The 16,547-nt window shown below is 53.3% G+C and overlaps 1 protein-coding gene and 1 long non-coding RNA gene across 4 annotated transcripts in view, besides 1 other annotated feature; one reads left to right on the top strand and one right to left on the bottom strand.

Moving 5' to 3' along the window:
- The window catches only part of R74862 (expressed sequence R74862), a 31,903-nt gene extending 29,823 nt beyond the window's left edge, over positions 1-2,080 (bottom strand). For all 3 annotated transcript variants that reach the window (NR_110354.1, NR_015529.2, NR_110355.1), the window contains exon 1: positions 1,431-2,080. This is a non-coding gene — a long non-coding RNA (expressed sequence R74862). The remainder of the gene's footprint in view (positions 1-1,430) is intronic.
- Positions 1,144-16,324, top strand: Cd81 (CD81 antigen). Its single transcript, NM_133655.2, has 8 exons — positions 1,144-1,460; positions 10,887-11,001; positions 13,603-13,700; positions 14,337-14,411; positions 14,642-14,746; positions 15,055-15,156; positions 15,541-15,627; positions 15,706-16,324. The coding sequence occupies exons 1-8, from the start codon at positions 1,395-1,397 to the stop codon at positions 15,766-15,768; spliced, it is 711 nt and encodes a 236-aa protein (NP_598416.1). The 5' UTR covers positions 1,144-1,394; the 3' UTR covers positions 15,769-16,324.
- Positions 9,808-10,239: an enhancer, named in NCBI's record as "nonconserved acetylation island sequence M93 enhancer". NCBI's record gives its function as "enhancer in mouse EL4 T cells and human Jurkat T cells" and the evidence as "EXISTENCE:reporter gene assay evidence [ECO:0000049][PMID:17135569]".
- Positions 16,325-16,547: the final 223 nt, after the last annotated feature.

A 16,547-nucleotide genomic window follows, 5' to 3' on the forward strand; every position in this document is an offset into this window, starting at 1 on the left:
CTGGGCATGGTGTCCTAAACCTACAGTCTCAGCACTTAGGAAGCAAAAGTAGACAGAGCTCTGTTCCAGGAACCAGGGCTACATTGTGAGATTCTCATTCTCTGTCTGTCTGTCTGTCTCTGTCTGTCTGTCTCTCTCTCCACATATATATTATAGATATTCCTTTCCTTTGTTTAAATATATATGTATATCTATTCCTTTTTAAACATATTTCCAGTGTCCTGTAGCCAGAGGGGTGCCAGGTGTGATCTCCATAGGGAACAATGTCCTTAACTGCTCAAAGATTTAAGAACATGGAGTGACCTGGAAAAGGCTGAGTCTTGGGAACTGGTCCTTCCATGGTTCCCAGTGAGTCTAATGAAGCAGCCCCATTGCCCTTCAGTTTGGGGAAGGGAATGCCAAGATTTCACAGGAATATCATCTATGATGACAGCAGCCATTCCTCACCCGGGAAGGAAGCACCTCTGCCCTCTGAATCTTTCCTCACTTCCTTATTAATCCCAGCTTTCAGGGAACCAGCTAGAGGATGGAGGATGGACTCTTGGAAGGCACAGCCAGGATGGCATGAATATTTGAAGGTGCCCCTGAGGGTTCTCGAGCCTAAAGACTGGCTAAAGACATTGGGTACACTATTGACCTTCCCAAATGCAGCCTCCAGAACTGCAGCCAGGAACTCTATCTGTGAGATAGGGGATTAGCAAGGCTACAAAGAATTCCATTCTAGACCTTCAGGCCCACGGAGTTGCTGCCTGGGAGATCAATATACACAAAACATGTTAACTTTTAAGACTCTTTACTGTCGAGACACCTCCACTAGGGTACCCTCCGGGAAAGTCCAAGGCGTCCGAGTACCGGAGGAAGTAAGTGTGGCTTCTTTGGGGCAGTATCTTGTGGCCAGTTCTTAGTCGCGACCCAGAAGCCTGCCCCGAGGGTTGGGAACCCTTAAGAAACTTGGAGATTCATCCTGCGCACGCACAGTGCACCGAGTCCCCAAGAACCAGCTGCACCAAGTTCCAGAACGCTTACTCTGGGACTGAGGTGGCAGCACCCACCCAAGTACCCCTGGTCCGGGCACCCCGCGGGCGGAAGGCGGGGCCAGGGGTGGAGCGTCCTCTGGGCGGGGCCTCGGAGGGGCGGGACCTAGAGGTCTATAAAGAGTGAGGAGCTAGGCGCGCGCGCCCGGTCCGAGCGAGCGCGTCCTTGCTTCAAAGAGATAGTGACTCTCGCGCCTCCGGCTAGGCCTCCAGCCCTTCTCTACCCTACGTCTCATTCTCCGCAACGCAGTTCTCCGGCCCGCAAGCGCTCCAGGCTATCTGCCAGTCCCGGACCCCGGTACTGCGTCCCCATACCGCCCGCTCCAGGACCAATCCAAGCTCCGCAGGCCGCGCACCGCCATGGGGGTGGAGGGCTGCACCAAATGCATCAAATACCTGCTCTTCGTCTTCAATTTCGTCTTCTGGGTGAGCAGCCACTGGGGACAGGGCGCACCCCACGGTAGCCAGGCTGGGCAGCGCGCTAGGCCCTGCTGAGAAGGCGCAGCGCAACCGCGAAGTTGCGGCGCCACCTGTGGGCTCCGTGCGCCGATCGGGGTCCTGGCGCCCCTCGCCAGCGGGTTGAGGCCGAGGGCTGAGCTTCTGGGCCTCGGCTCGAGGGGCTTCTGGGGCCGGGAAATCAGGGGATCGCTGGCCTGTCCCCTCTGAGTGCTGGGAACTGGTGCAAGAGTCTGCGGGCTAGAGCCAGGTAATCAAGAGCCCTCAGCTATGAAGGGGGTACTCGCACCCTCCTGAATGTTGTTTTGGGGACCATCCTGCATCGCGAGCAGTGAGGGGGGTCGAGAAGGGCGGGATCTTGGCGCCCCGCCCCCATGAGCTCATCCTAGCCACCGCCCCTGGATAGGCGGCCTCGAAGTGGTGGGGGCACGCTCCGTACTTGCCTCGGAGACCTCAACCCCACTATTACTCCACCCTTGCTTACCCTCCAGCTTGGTATTGCCACCCTGGGGGCTCGAGCTCCAGGCCTAGAAGGCAGGGCAGCCCGGGCCGCGTGCTGCTGCGCACGGTGCCCCAGTTCTTGGCCACCCCCACCCCCATTCCCCCAGCTGCCCCTCCTCCTTGCCTGTCGTCTCCTGCACAGATTACAGCCCCGGCCTGACCCTTAGATCCTGAGAGGAAGAGGGTATGCAGTTCTGAGTTGGTGAAGGCCAGGGTGTTGCAAAGATCTGGGATCTGTACAAACCAGGAGCTTAGGATCTTTTCCTATATACAGGATCTAAGCTGGGCTCTCCACTTTGGAAAGAAGTGCACACCCATTTGGTCATCTTGGAAAGGAGACATGGGTATAAGAGGGTCTCCAAGTGTCCCTGGGTCCTGACTGTCTTCACTGCTGGGGAGTAGCCATTGGTGGTATGGGCTTCTTTCCATTTCCTAACTGGGTTGGGAATGGGGAGTCTTAACAGACCTGCCTGCGGGCACTTGAGTGAGCAGTGCTGGCCACTCCTCTGGACAGTGGTGCCACCCTCCCTGCTGCAGTGCACAGACTGCTGTTCCCACCACCCTCCTTCCCAGGAAGAAATGAGGTTATGCCAAGACAATGTTTCTCTAAAGTTGTTCCTGAGAGGGCAAACTTGTACAACGGCCCCTGGAGTGAGTGTGTTGGACAGGGGACACCTGTTTTCCATCGAGGACTGCTGAAGATCCCAGGGCGGGTCAGGGTGGGGTGGAGGGGAATAAGACGTTGGGGATGGGCAGGAACTGGGCTGAACTCAGCTGGGGCTATGTATGCTCACGCGGTGCTGCAGGGACCAAGATTGTCAGTCACGGTGACTCCAGAGAACACATTCTAGGGAGCAGCATGGGCGATGGGGTTAAACTTGCTCTGCCCGGGCATGCCTTGGGGTCTCGACTGGGTAGTCATGTTGGACAGTGCTTGCCTACTCTGAACCATGCAAGGAATTGAATGCACCCTCAAGAAGTGTGTTATCCACCCCACCCCACCCCCATTATTCTTCAGATGTGGGATGTCAGGATCCTGTAGGGTATTTCTTTCTTTCTTTTTTTTCTTTTTTTGCTCACCCACCTGATCCAAGCGCTAGACCCTCAGACTCCCTGGAGTGCTGAGGCTGGGTGAAGCTGCTCGTTTCCCAGGCAGCTGGGGTGGAGTCCCAACATGTCCCTGGGGTCTCTATTGAGGCTCCAGGAAACGGTTCTGAAGCCTCTCCCTGCTCCCAGGGACCTGCCTACTGACTGCAGAACAGTGAAAACTGTAGCCTTTCACAATCCCACAGACCTCTCCTCCCTACTCATGTTGGCCCCACAGTGGATAGGGATGTGGAGCAGAACCAGGCTACAACTGGTGGACACCACCCTGGCAGAGGGACTCCTTTTGTCCCTCGTGTGGCAAGGTTTGTACTGTGGCTGATAGTTCCCTGATATCATGAAATTGAACCTTTGGGGAGCCCCACCCCACCACTCTGGCCCTTAGTCTTCACTTCCTCCCTCTAAAGTGGGAGTTCTTGGGGGTCTCTGTCTCCTAGGATTGTGTGTAGACTAGCTAATGTACTCCAGAGTGGGGCAAGGGGCTTGGAGCAGAGAAGGCTCAGGAAATGGACACTGGACACAGTCTCCAAAAGGGAGTGGGGCCAAAGGAAGCTGAGCAATGATGTCAGAAGGGCCTAAGGAGGGGGCTGAGAGGTCCTTTGGGCCGTGGTGGGGGCGGGGGCTAAGAGCTCTAAGAAGGGAGATTTGGTTGACAGTAAATGTTTCGATGGACACTTTTTAAAATTTCCAGTTTGAAGATTAAAGTGGTTTCTCTGTGGGAGGGGACATTCCGGGCACACTAACCTGCCTGCTGTCACTCCCACCAGTCCTCCTTGGGCTTGAGTTCAGAACCTATATTGGGGCCAGCAGAGTTCTGGACTCCCAAGATATATGGGGCAGGACACAAACCTGAAAGATGAGCGGTGAGCAGCAGAGACCATGTAAGATGCTCTTAGAAGCAGGGTGGTTACTCATCCCCTGAGACAGGTCTGGGATTAAGGGTCCAGTCTCCTCTGGCAATAGTCACCGGCTGGCAATAGGGCAGGAGAGCAGGGGATGGTTTATCACTGTGCCAGCCTATGGCCTCGGGTGGGTCTGTAGGAGCTTTGTGTGACAATGTCTCCATAGGAGTAGTCAGTTAAGGAGAAGAATCTTCACTGTGTTCCCCGACAGAACAGGCTGTTCCTCCAGCCTAAGGCTGCTGGTGGCCCCCGTCCAGTAGCCCAGGCAGCCAGACCCACCACAAAAGGCTGATTACAGCCTCTCAACTGGCATTTAATTCTCCAGACTGAACATGACTGTCTGTTGTGCTCGCTTCAGCAACACACATACGTGACTGTCTGTCACATAGTGGTCTGCTGGCTGCCTTCCGGCAGAGGGGCTCTAATTCTGTGGGCTCAGGGTGGAATGAGCACTTCCTGTGACTTGCCCCTTGCTCCTGGGGCTGTCTGCTCCGCCCGGCTTTGGGAAAGACAATCATTGGCCTGCAAAGGGGAAGTCTGTGGTTCATCCCTGGGCTGGCTTCAAAAAAAGGACATCCGAACAGTGGGGGCACAGAGCTGGAGTAGACCTGGCAGCCTCTACTCTGGTGCCCACACACTGCGACCTCATAATAAGAGCCCCCACCCCCATTCTTTCCGAACCCTTTAGGCATTCTCTCGGCACTTGCCTTCTAGCTCAGTCCTACCTCAAACGGAGCTTCTGTGATGCTCTAGGAGGGAACCAACAACTGCCAACCTTGATTCCAGAACCCAGAGTCCTGCCAAGGGGATTGGAACCTCAGTTATTAAACCTCTAGCCTTAGAGTCCAGCTGCCCTAGGGAGAGAGCAATCATCCTTGTACACAAGAGAGGGCGTAGGGTGGGGCAGAGTTATGGAGAAGTCAAGGTACCTGTGGCTCTGGCCCTGATGCCAGGGAACCAGGTAGGACACGGTGTGAGTGTTGGGTGACTCTGAGTGTGAGTGTTGGGTGACTCTGAGACCCTATAGGTAGGGCCATTTTGTTCCTAGGACTGTTGCTAGAGAACCAGGTGTCCTGAGAACTGGCCTTCAGTAGCCTTCAACTGTTCAGTACTCTGACCTGGCATGCCAGTGACTTGACTGTGACCCCTAGTACCTCCCTCACAAACACAAACACACACACACACACACACACACACACACACACACACACACAGAGAGAGAGAGAGAGAGAGAGAGAGAGAGATCACTTCTAGATCCAGTCTAAGCTACTCTCCCTGGCTAGCTGCAGGGCATAGGCTATGCCATTCAAAACTATTTGGGGTCTTCTGAGTGGGCTCAACCTTTGAGGGAACTGTTCACAAGGGGTTGGCCAGTGAGCAGCTAGCTGGTGGTGGGCATCCTGGAATGGCTACCAAAGTAACTGCAAGGGGATGTTGGGAGAGGGCACCTGCCTTCCTTCATATGAAGTCTGGAGTGTGTGTGGGGGGGAGTGCATTAGAACCAGGGCACCCATAGTTTTATAGCCCCATAGCACTGAGTTGGTAACCGAAGCCAAGAGCCTGGTTGCCAGGCAGCTTGGGCAGAAGCTGCTGAGTAACAGGGCCCCCGAGTGTCCTGTGTTTCCTTGCACTATCTCTCGGATCACTCCATACATGATGTCAGCTTGGGTCTTCAGAACTTTCTCAGGGTGGGTCTGTGGCATCCTATGACTCATTTAGCTGTGCTTTTACCCATGGTCAAGCATCAATGTTGGCTCTGTACTGCAGCTAAACAGTGAGGGGTTCCAATGGTGTTTAAAGATGTCCCGTGTGACGGGGAGCAGTAATGAGGAAGCCCAGGCCACCTGTCCTCCTGAAGCCCATCCCTGAGCTCTAGAGTAGGACCTTGTGTTGCAAGGGCTTGTGGAGTGTGACAAACACATACTGTGGAGTGTGGCAGGCACATACTGTGGAGTGACAGGCACATATTGTCACTGCCACCAACCCACTAGTGTTAACTCACCTTCTCACAACTTTTTTTGTTTGTTTGTCTGTTTTCAAGGCAGAGCTTTTCTAGCCATCCTTGAACTCACTCTGTAAACCAGGCTGGGCTCAAACTCAGAGATCCGCCTCCCTCTGCCTCCCAAGGGCTGAGATTAAAGGCCTGTGCCACCATTGCCTGGACTCTCATTACTTTTCATGGCTAAAAATCCTCATGGTTGGGGCATGACATGGCCTTTGACCCTGGAAACAGTCTTCTCCTGTACTCTGGAGTCCGTGATAACAGCTCATTCAGCTCACCGAAAGTAACACTCCGTTGGGCTGTTATCAGACCCGTTGCGGGTGATAAGGGGACTGAGGTTTCCAAGCAACTAGCTACCACGTTCGGAAGTAGTAGGATCGGGTAGAACTACACTCCACTCTGCCACCATGTTCCATAGTCAAAGTGGCCTGTAAGACCCTGCCAGCCCCACAGCCTGACCTTGGGACAGAGGGCTATGCCCAGCCTGGAACAGATAGAAGTCCTTTGGTGCTGCTGGTGGTGATGCCAGAACTACATAGAGCTCTTCTACCCACTCTCAGTCCCCTGCCTCCCTTTGTTCCTTTTTCTGGGTACCAGGACTCCCTGCAGCACTTATCTCTGGCAGACTGCTGTGGCGGGCTGGGTCCACACAGTCTCCCTATGGGGTCTCACGAGACATTGGCCTTCCTAGAGGAGGGCAAGTGCGGGATAGATGGGGAAGGTCCTTGCCTTCTAGTTTCCTTGCCTGAGAAGGAGCCATGTAGTCTGGCCCTGGAAGGGGCCCAGCTGGGTGGCCCAGCCCAATCTCTTGAACCTCAAGACAGCAGTATATTCTCCCATGGCCATGCCTGGGCCATTCACACCACTGCCCCTAGCCTGTCAGTTGGGCCCCAGAGCTAGGCATTTGCTTTGCTGCCTATTTTTAGATGCTATGACAGTGGCTTCCTGAGACGAGGGGCCTTGTGAAAGGAACCATGCTTCCTGCCCAAGGCGAGGATTCCTGCCCCTCTCTCCAGCTTCCTTCCTGAGCTTCCTTTGGTAGACTGTAAGTCTTTACCTCTCCTAGGAAGGCCTGAGCAAGATCCATTGTCTCTCAGAGAGGAATCTGGCCTTGTCCCCATCCTCTATACCCCAGACCAGGCCCAGGACCCCAGCTAGAAGGACAGCACCTAAGTCAGCCTCTACCTAACCAATGCCCCTAAAACCAGTCTGAGCCTCTTTACTCTGACTTATCCCAGCTGCCCAGGGTCTTCACAACCTCTGCCATCACAGGAGAGGTTCTTGGGCCCCTCAGCACCTCCGAATTGCTTAGGTGGGTGAGCACTTTGTGGTGCACCTTCTAGCTTGCATCATGTACTCAGGAGGCTTTGAGTAAGCCCCAACCCTGTCTGCCTCTGCCTTTGGTTCTTCTCTTGCGGCCCAAATGGTAACTCAAAGGAACAAGCTGCTGTTACAGCCAGCCTCCAGGAGCATTTTGGGGTGCTTTGTGGTGACCATTCATACCTACCAAGCTGGTTTCAGGAGCCCTGTCCCTTCCTAGAGAACTTCATATGGGTAGCAATAGGAATGCTTCAGAGAAGCCCCTATCTGAGTCTGGCCAAGGCTGGGCAGTGGGCAGCTAGCACAGGGTAGAATGCTGTCCCAAGCCTGTACCCTTTCAGTCGCTTCTGGGAAACCACAAGAGCAGCTGGGCAGGGACCCAGCATGCTTGGCAGCTCCTCGACTTGTTAAAGTTTGAGTCTGTTATGGATTAGCCCTTAAGAAGGAGGAAGCAACACAATCCTGTATAGAGTCATGAATGCATCCTTTTGTGCCAGGGAAGGAGCTCCAGGAACCTGGACATGCCACCTGGGTGCGTCCCACCCCCACCTCTAAACAGAAGGTCTTTTAGGCTGCAGGAGCAGGTGGCAGGGCCACCTGGAGAAAGGAAGCTTTGGGCAGAGGTATCTTAGAGCCCCTGAGTGGATTCGGGAAGAAATGCCAGGTTCTGCTTTGTGGATCACTTCCTCAGCTCTGTCAAGAGCTAAATACAGTGACATCACACTTAGCAGCCTTTGTGTATTACTTCCCCTGTTTACAAATGACCATAAGGGTGGAGGAGATAGAGATGGATTTGTGACACCCTAGCTCCGATATGACACAGATAGAGATTCAGGCCATCTTTACCCTTTCCTGGACCTCCATCTAATGGCACTACTCCATATTCCCATGGACATTGGACTCACACACTCTCCCTCCCTCCTTCTTTCTTTCTTTCTTTCTTTCTTTCTTTCTTTCTTTCTTTCTTTCTTTCTATTTCTTTTTTTTCGTTTATTTTTTAAATGAGTGTTGCCCAGATTTTGCAGATCATTCTGACCTATGGTTCTGTAAACAAGGTGTATTCCTAATTGCTGCTAATACTGGGACACCCCTATACCCTTCTTGGGCCTGGGGAATATACTTGAGCAGAGCCACTGATCCAGGGACCGTGGAGTGGAGGGGGGTAAGTAGCTTTCTGTAGCTGTGCTTGGCATTTACACCCCCATGAAACTTAGCACCATCAGGAGAGTACCCTGGGCTCTTTGTGGTCTAACCCCAGAACTTCCATTGGGTTATCACTGTACTATCTTGAACGACCTTTGAATTCTGCTTTCATCTGAGCAGGGTCAGAAGGCGCTAGCTGCTTCAGCTTCTGTGTCCTCCTTTTGCTCCCCATGATTGAACTGTCCTCCGTGCTCTCTCACGGGTCTGTCTTTTCCCTGGAGATTCTACCATTCGATGGACCCAGGGCCTGTGCATTCACTGACTGGAACTAGAACTCCAGAACTCCCTCTACCTCTCCCTAGAGTAGCAGGGTAGACGGTCACTTTGCTGGAGGAAGCCATCTCAGTACCTGGCATTCCTTCCCACTCAGCTCTGATTGCCCCTGGGACAATGGGGTGAGTGGCCAAGTCCCCATTTCCAGATGCCTTGCCTACCCCCACCCCAGTTTGGCCTCTCTTCTGATTGACAGTCACAGATCCTTAGCCCCCCCCCCCCGTGCACCCCCCATTCAGGACTGTCAGTTAATGAATAAAGCCCAGAGACTTTTCTAGAGTTAACGTCCTCATCCCACCTCTTTCATAAAACCCGGCTCTAAGTGGTGGCTTGGCCAGACACCCACATTAGCAGCCTTTGGGGCTCGGCTGAACAGCATGCCTCACTCCCCTTTGCCCCTCAGCTCACAGACAGTATTCCCGTACCATTAGAGAAGCCAGAGTCAGGCATGGTTGCATGCTCAGCTGTTTTACAGGTAAGCACACAGACTGAGGAAAGCAAGGTGACCCACCAGCTGCCCCTTAGCCTCTGTGACTATCAGGGATTGTCACCAGGGTCATGTTATCAATGAGGGAAGGATGGGGAACAGGTGTGCCACCTGGTTCTCCTGCCCTGGGACATCTCAGAGCAGCCTCCAGACCAGATCTTAAACAAAATATAGGATGTTTAAAAGCTGCAAAGGAAGCCTGGTTACCAGGGCAACTCAGACCCGTCACCTCCCACCCTCCTGCTTCTGTTGCCCAAGCTGATTCGAGCGAGGTTCTTAAGGGCAGATGGATAAAGAGCTGTCAGTGTAACATGCTGGAAATTCTGGGGATCCCTGGCATCGCTAGGGCCGTTACATGTGAAGGCACTGTCAGAGTCTCAGCCTTCATGCCATTTGTGGTTTGGGCAACGGGTGCCCGGGTGTGACTTTGATTGCTGTATCACACACCCTCTTCTCTCAGGCCCTGGTGGAGGTTGGGGGCTCATCCCTCCTGGATTGGAGTGTGAAAAACGAAATTAAGCACTTAAAGAGGAGTCTGAGAAACTGAGAAAGAAGGGGTGGAGGGAGAGGGAGATGGTGATCAGGAAAGTACCCCTCCCCAGCTTCCTCTCTGAGGGTTAAGCAGCGGACATGATCCTAGGGTAGAAGAAGGCAGATGGGTCCATAGGTCTTCTTTCCTGAACCAGCCTGCTTGCAAATTTCTCCCAGAGCTTTCTTGAGCTTGTGTTCTGGCCTGGATCCCCAGAGTGAAGAGCAGATACTTTTTTTTAGACCCAGGTTTTGGTTTCTATTTGCTGTTTCTGCTGGGGAGTGCCACTGACCCTTCAAGAAGAGGAGACCTGGCGCTGGGGAGGAGACTGCCTTCCTTGGTCTGTTCTGAGGCCCAGCTTCTGCTCCCAGGTACCTGCTTCTCTCTGCGGGGCCTGGTGGCATCACATGGTCACCCCTGAGGACTTGGTGTCTCCACCACAGAGTTCCCAGTATCCTGCCTGAAGCAGTCTCTAATCAATCCCAGGACTGTTGGGACAGGGTACCTGAGGAGAGCCCACCAGCATCCTGAGTGGCTGGGCCTCACTGTGGCCATTTCTACGGTAAAAATGTTGCATAGTTGGTCAATCTGGAACAGTAGGGGGGGGGGATGTTTCCTGCTGATTTTGGAGACAAGGTTTCATATAGCCCAGGCTAGTCTCAAACTCACATGACCTTGAATTCCTGATCCTCCTGCCTCTACCTCTCAAGTGCTGGGATGACAAACAATTGCCACCAAACCCTACGTGGTACTGGGGATTGAACCCAGGGCTCCCTACATGCCCAAGTACTCTTATCAACTGAGCCATATTTTTCAGACCAAACTTCTTGTATGTGTCTTGCGCTATTGGAGGTACACTTGAATTCTGTTCTGGAGTTACAACCAAGAGGAGCTGGTGGGACCCAGGGCTCAGTGGCAGTGGCTCAGACAACTGCTTGGCATCTGGCTCCACAACTGGAAGTGAGGGCTCTACATGATAAGCATTGTAGGCTTCCATTGGCCCCAGTACTCTGGCCTCTATATGACACTGTTCCTGGTTTTCATTTCTTTCTTTCTTTTTTTTTTTTTTTTCTAGCTGGCTGGAGGCGTGATCCTAGGTGTAGCTCTGTGGTTGCGTCATGATCCACAGACCACCAGCCTGCTGTACCTGGAACTGGGAAACAAACCGGCACCCAACACCTTCTACGTGGGTGAGTACCAAGGAGACGGGTTCCAGTCACAGTGCAGAACAGTCAGGGAGGGCTTCCAAGAAGAGGCTGATGGTCCAAATCTGGTGGGTGAGGCGTTAGAGCTGGGAGTGGCCTAGGCCTAGTATGAGCTGGGTAGGGAGGCTGCCTATAAGAGGAGAATGAGTTGGCTGTGGTGCTGCTGGTGACCCCACAGATCTGAGACTAGACTAGGCAGAAAGGAAGCAACGGGGTGGGGCAGGGGCCTTGTAGGACCTTGCTTATTTTAACATGGGCATTTCTAGTGAACCTCCCTGGGCAGGGTGGGGCAGGATGCCTGGGCTAGCAACAGCTGAGGCTCCAGGAGTCCTGAGTTGGGAAGGGCTGGAGACTGGGCCGACAGTGAATGACTCAGACACCCCACCCCACCCCACCCCCACCAGCACACAGCCCAGACTGTTACACCTGCCTTATTTGGCTGCCTGTAGGGGCTGAACACCCTCCCTCCTAAGTAAGATGATGGCTGTTGTGCTGTGTGGTCCTATGCTCTGGTCCACTACACTGTGCTGAAGGAGAAAACTTTCCTCTTTCCTCCCTGGAAGAGGGACCTGGTGTCCTGAGAACTGAAGAAGTATTTGGAGATGTCTTTACCCTTCCAAAGCTCCTACCTTCATCAGGGCTCTGATGTGGATCTTCCTTCTCCTCCTGTGGAGCCTAGAAGAGGCTTGGGAGGCATGCTTGAGGCTGAGTGGGGGACCAGGAGGTCTGAAATATTCTCCCTTTCTGCCCAATTGCCTCAGAGCAGACAGGGCTTTTGGTTACCCCATGGCTCGCTCTGTTTCCTTCCTCCCTATACTCTGTCCACAGCCTTAGCATGGGTAAAATGGACAGCAGTGGAGTCCAGGCAATATGGGCAGGGGCAGAACCTGGTCTCCTTTGAGGAAAGCCATGAGGGGTAGCAGTTTTCAGGTTTGGTTGTTAGTAGGGAAGGGCCCACACTAGCTATCCCTCCTTCTATCTGGTACCTTCAGAGAAGGAGGATGCCCTCCAGCTCATAGAAACTGGATTGTGGCAACTGGTAGGCATCTTCACAAGGGAAATCTGGGAATCAGAGACAGACAGGGGTAGAACTGGCCGGTGGGCCCTCCACAAGGGGAAGGCTGTGCTCCCACTCTGCACAGGTATGGCAGGAGAGGCTGGCTACCCTGCAGAGCCCAGATAGGGTGGTTAGGAAGCAAGTCTCTATCCTAATGTTCTCATAATAGTCTATACCAGGCTCCAGTTCCAGAGCGGCTCAGCCACCTGCCTGTCTGGTTATGGCCTCCTGGGTACTGGGGAAATAGTCTTAGGGACTGGACCCTGTAGCAGGTTCTTCTACCTATGGGTAGAAGCTACTCTGGCTGCCATGTCCCTGGCCAATCTGAATTGGCTTTCTGGAGCCCCATGCTGCCCCTGTACTGAGTCCCTCTAGGAGCAGATGTGGCCCTGAAAAAGGTGTCTTATTTAGTGCTTAGGAGAGTTCATTCAGAGCTTGCTAAACATCCCAGACAACACCACAGGGGCTTCAGATGAGACATGTGCTAGACATAGGAGGGTGCCTAGGGCCTAGAAAGTCCTGGGACAGTGCCTGTGTGTTGGGTGCCCTGTATGTATCCTCCTGTTGAGACAGAGCCTCCTGTTGAGACAGAGTGAGGTTGGGGTTTTAGGGCCTGACAACTGGGGTGCTCTGCCAGTTGGGAGGCAAGGGGGAAAACAGTTTCTAGGCAGCCCTGGTGGGAGGCCTTCCCCGGACCAGACGTGTTTAGTGAGGCCAAAGGATTTGGCCTATTTTTAAGTCTGGCAGCAGGTCCAGGCCATGGTGCCTTCTCCTCTGGTCTGGCCAGGCAGGGAACAATGGGCCTGACTTTGTGCAAGGAAGCTTGGACTGCCCTACAGTGTTGCCGTGGAGACTGGGGGATGGACGGCTTCTGCCGAGGGACCAAGAGATGGAACGCTCATCAAAGACACAGTGGGCTTTCCCAGGGGCAGAAGGGGGTATTGTGGGCACTGAGGCAGGGACATGGCCCAGTTGGTACCTCATGGGCTACAGTGCTCCCCTGTAAACTGTGACAGACATTGGGTGCTCTGCTTAAGCTTCCCCTACCATTCTCTTAGCCATCCACCCACACACAGGATCCCGTCCTTAGAGTTAGGTGAGCCAAACAGTTATACACCAGTGTTCCTGAGATGAGGTGCCTGGAGTTGGTTACTGCCATAGCTTACCCTTGATTTCACACTCACCGAGTATTGGGAGTCTTGGGCATTGGCTCCTGACACCCAAGCCACTTCCCCTAACTGAAACGGATAGTCCGTCTCAGCCCTTTACAGTGCGTGCTGAGGGTTCCTGTTCTCAGATGCAGGTGGTGGGAGACTGGCTCCAGAGCAGAGCATACCTGTGAAATGGAGACCACCCATGTTCTCTGGTCACTGAATTGCTGCTTTGTCCCCTGGTGGCAGTGGCAGCTCCTCCAGCAGCACACGGAGGCATAAACGGCGCACATTGCTAAACTCTGCCTGCTGTGGTTGTGAGTTAGGCCTTCCTGTGTGATTCATGCAGCCTGCTCACTCAGGTCTTCCCTTCCCCAGGCATCTACATTCTCATTGCTGTGGGAGCTGTGATGATGTTTGTAGGCTTCCTGGGGTGCTATGGGGCCATCCAGGAGTCCCAGTGTCTGCTGGGGACGGTAAGTAGAAAGGGCTGAAGGGCTGGGGAGCAGGGTTCCTAGCAACTTATATGTCTTCCCCAAGGTTTTGGTTTTCCTAGGGGCTTGATTTCCATTGAATCTGAGTATGAATATACATGTTGGAAAAGGGGGTTTCTGTTTAAAAAAGCATAAACTCCAGAAGGGTGTCTCACCCCTAAAGCCAACCTTAGTGCTCCTGGCCACACTAGCTGCTGGTGAAGCTGAATCCCAGATTTGCCAGAATCTGGCCAGCCTGGGAGGGAGGCGCTGCCAGTATCAGAAGCTGGGGAAAGGCAGCACACGTCATAGAATGTAGGATAAAGGAGGTGAGGAAACTGAGGTTAGGGTTGGGGAGTGTCTTGCTGCATGTGCCTCAGTGAAGGCTGTGGACACTTTGTCAACTGCATTTCTACACCAGCCACATCCTGCAAAGTAGGATGCAAGGTGAGGCTATGAGAACTTGAACATCTCAGTGCAGGACTGTATCAGGCTCTTGTCTCTCAATGGCTCTGTGTGGCTCATGCTTAATCAGGACATGGTTGGTGGATATGGCCAACCCCCTTGGCACATAGCTGTTGGTCATGTGGGCTAGGCCTGGGCTTGCTGGTCAAGGCTCTGACCTCTTCTTTCCCCTAGTTCTTCACCTGCCTTGTGATCCTGTTTGCCTGTGAGGTGGCTGCAGGCATCTGGGGCTTCGTAAACAAAGACCAGGTAAGCCTAGGTTCACCGAGTGGGAGATATGCCCTCTGCCCTCCAACAGATGTGGGTTGCTCTGAGCCCATAGTTATAGGGTGCTTTTTGAATTTCTTGGACCTGCTGCTTGGGTGGGGGCAGGGTCTTGGGAGCTCAGTGGAAGAGGTGGCATCAGGCTGAGCCCATCGGGAAGTTGAGTGCTCTTGGGCGTAGCCCCGACACTGTATGTGACTATGATTCTCCCCCAGATCGCCAAGGATGTGAAGCAGTTCTATGACCAGGCCCTTCAGCAAGCTGTGATGGATGATGATGCCAACAATGCCAAGGCTGTGGTGAAGACTTTCCATGAGACGGTATAGCTAGGCTCAAGCAGGAGGGGAGGCTGTGGGGTTCCTAGTGTGTGAGGGCATGGGTCTCCTTTCTTTCCAACACAACAGGGCCTAGGAAAGGGTCTCCTCTATGATTTGTGGGTCCTCAGGTAGGAATCTAATGGGCCTCATTTTCCCAGGGGTTTGAAGGAACAGGGCTCCTGTGCAGGGTGACAAACAGGGCAGAAGGACAACTCCCAAGTGTATTTTGGGGTGACGGTGTGCTGTGTGCCTGATCTTTCCCTTGTCTCCTGAAGCTCCAAAGCTGACAGTGTTGTTCTTGGTCCCTGCAGCTCAACTGTTGTGGCTCCAACGCACTGACCACACTGACTACCACCATACTGAGGAACAGCCTGTGTCCCTCAGGCGGCAACATACTCACCCCCTTACTGCAGGTAGCATGGAGTGGGGATGAGGTGGTGGTGGTGGTCGGTAGGGTGGTGTGGCCAATCAGGAAGATCAGCACTTTGAGCAAGACCTCAGAAGTCCCATAGACCATCTCTATTACTGGGGTACCGGGTCCTCACAGCTTGAGTTAACCCCTGCAACATCCCAGAAAACTGTTCTCTTGAGTGGTCCCTCATACCCTGGTGACCCTAGGGTGCTAGTGAGGTAAAAAAACACTCCCCTGTGACAAAAGGCTGCAGGCAGCAGGTCCGTGTGTCTTAAATTTGTTTTGGGGTGGAAGATAAGCTGTGATACATAGGTCCTGTCACTGAGTAGGGTGGTGGCTGTGACTTAGCCACTGATGGTTAACCACGCTCTTGCCATCCCTGCAGCAAGATTGTCATCAGAAAATCGATGAGCTCTTCTCTGGGAAGCTGTACCTCATTGGAATTGCAGCCATTGTGGTAGCTGTCATTATGGTAAGCACAGGGTCTCTGGTGGGTGGGTGGGATCCTTCCCAGGGCCTTAGGTGCTGACTATGCCCCTCCCTCCTGCAGATCTTTGAGATGATTCTGAGCATGGTGCTGTGCTGTGGCATCCGGAACAGCTCCGTGTACTGAGGCCCTTTGCATTGCACCAGAGGATCCCTGGAGTGACCAGAGGCCACCTTGGGGGACATGGCCTGTGTATATAATATTTCTGTATCACTCTGCTACACTTAGTCTTTTTACTTTTGAGTTTTTTGTTTTGTTTTGTTTTGTTTTTGTTTTAGTTTTTTTTTTTGTCCTGAACTTTTCCTGTTACCTTTTGGGAGCTGACATCACACATGGGTGGCATATGTGGGATGTAGGGGTGGAGCTGGCCCTGGCTTGCAGGGCCCTGTACGTCTGGGACCCCTGGAGAGTTCTGCCTGCTGAGCCAAACCTCCTCTACAGCTACTTGCCCAGAGGCTTTGTAGCCTAGCTAGAGGGCCATGCCCACCCACTCAACCCACTGTGGGTCACATTGCTCACATCTTTTTAATCTTTGTTCCTTTCCTGCCTCCATTTCAAGAGCTGGGTTTGTAAGCCCTCTTATGCCTTCAATGCACTTATTCTTTCTAACGTGTCACCTTCAACTGTAATTAAATCTTGAAACAGTCATTTAATAAAGGAGGAAAAAAATCAGGCATGCTAATGGGACTGCCAGACCTCTTCCTGTGCTAGCGGTGTCAGAGACCTGGCTCATCAGCTCTGAACTTTGCCAGGCACAGGGTGAGCAGGTCCAATAGAGGCTGTGGAACACAGTGGGTGGGGAGGGCTGGGACCCTGGGAGCACTCCATATGGGTCCTCCCTCATTTGTACCTCCTTATACTGGGAGCTCAATGCTGACTTTACGCCAGCCTTGACCTCATTTCCA

Source organism: Mus musculus, chromosome 7 (assembly GCF_000001635.26).
Source record: "Mus musculus strain C57BL/6J chromosome 7, GRCm38.p6 C57BL/6J".
NCBI lineage: Eukaryota > Metazoa > Chordata > Mammalia > Rodentia > Muridae > Mus > Mus musculus.

What these genes read in the sequence shown, in the direction of transcription:
- Cd81 (NM_133655.2), top strand. Translation starts at nt 1,395, where the DNA reads ATGGGGGTGGAGGGCTGCACCAAATGCATCAAATACCTGCTCTTCGTC. An exon ending in TGAAGACTTTCCATGAGACG is followed by an intron (nt 14,747 to 15,054) that starts GTATAGCTAGGC and finishes TGGTCCCTGCAG; the next exon opens with CTCAACTGTTGTGGCTCCAA. An exon ending in TTGTGGTAGCTGTCATTATG is followed by an intron (nt 15,628 to 15,705) that starts GTAAGCACAGGG and finishes TCCCTCCTGCAG; the next exon opens with ATCTTTGAGATGATTCTGAG.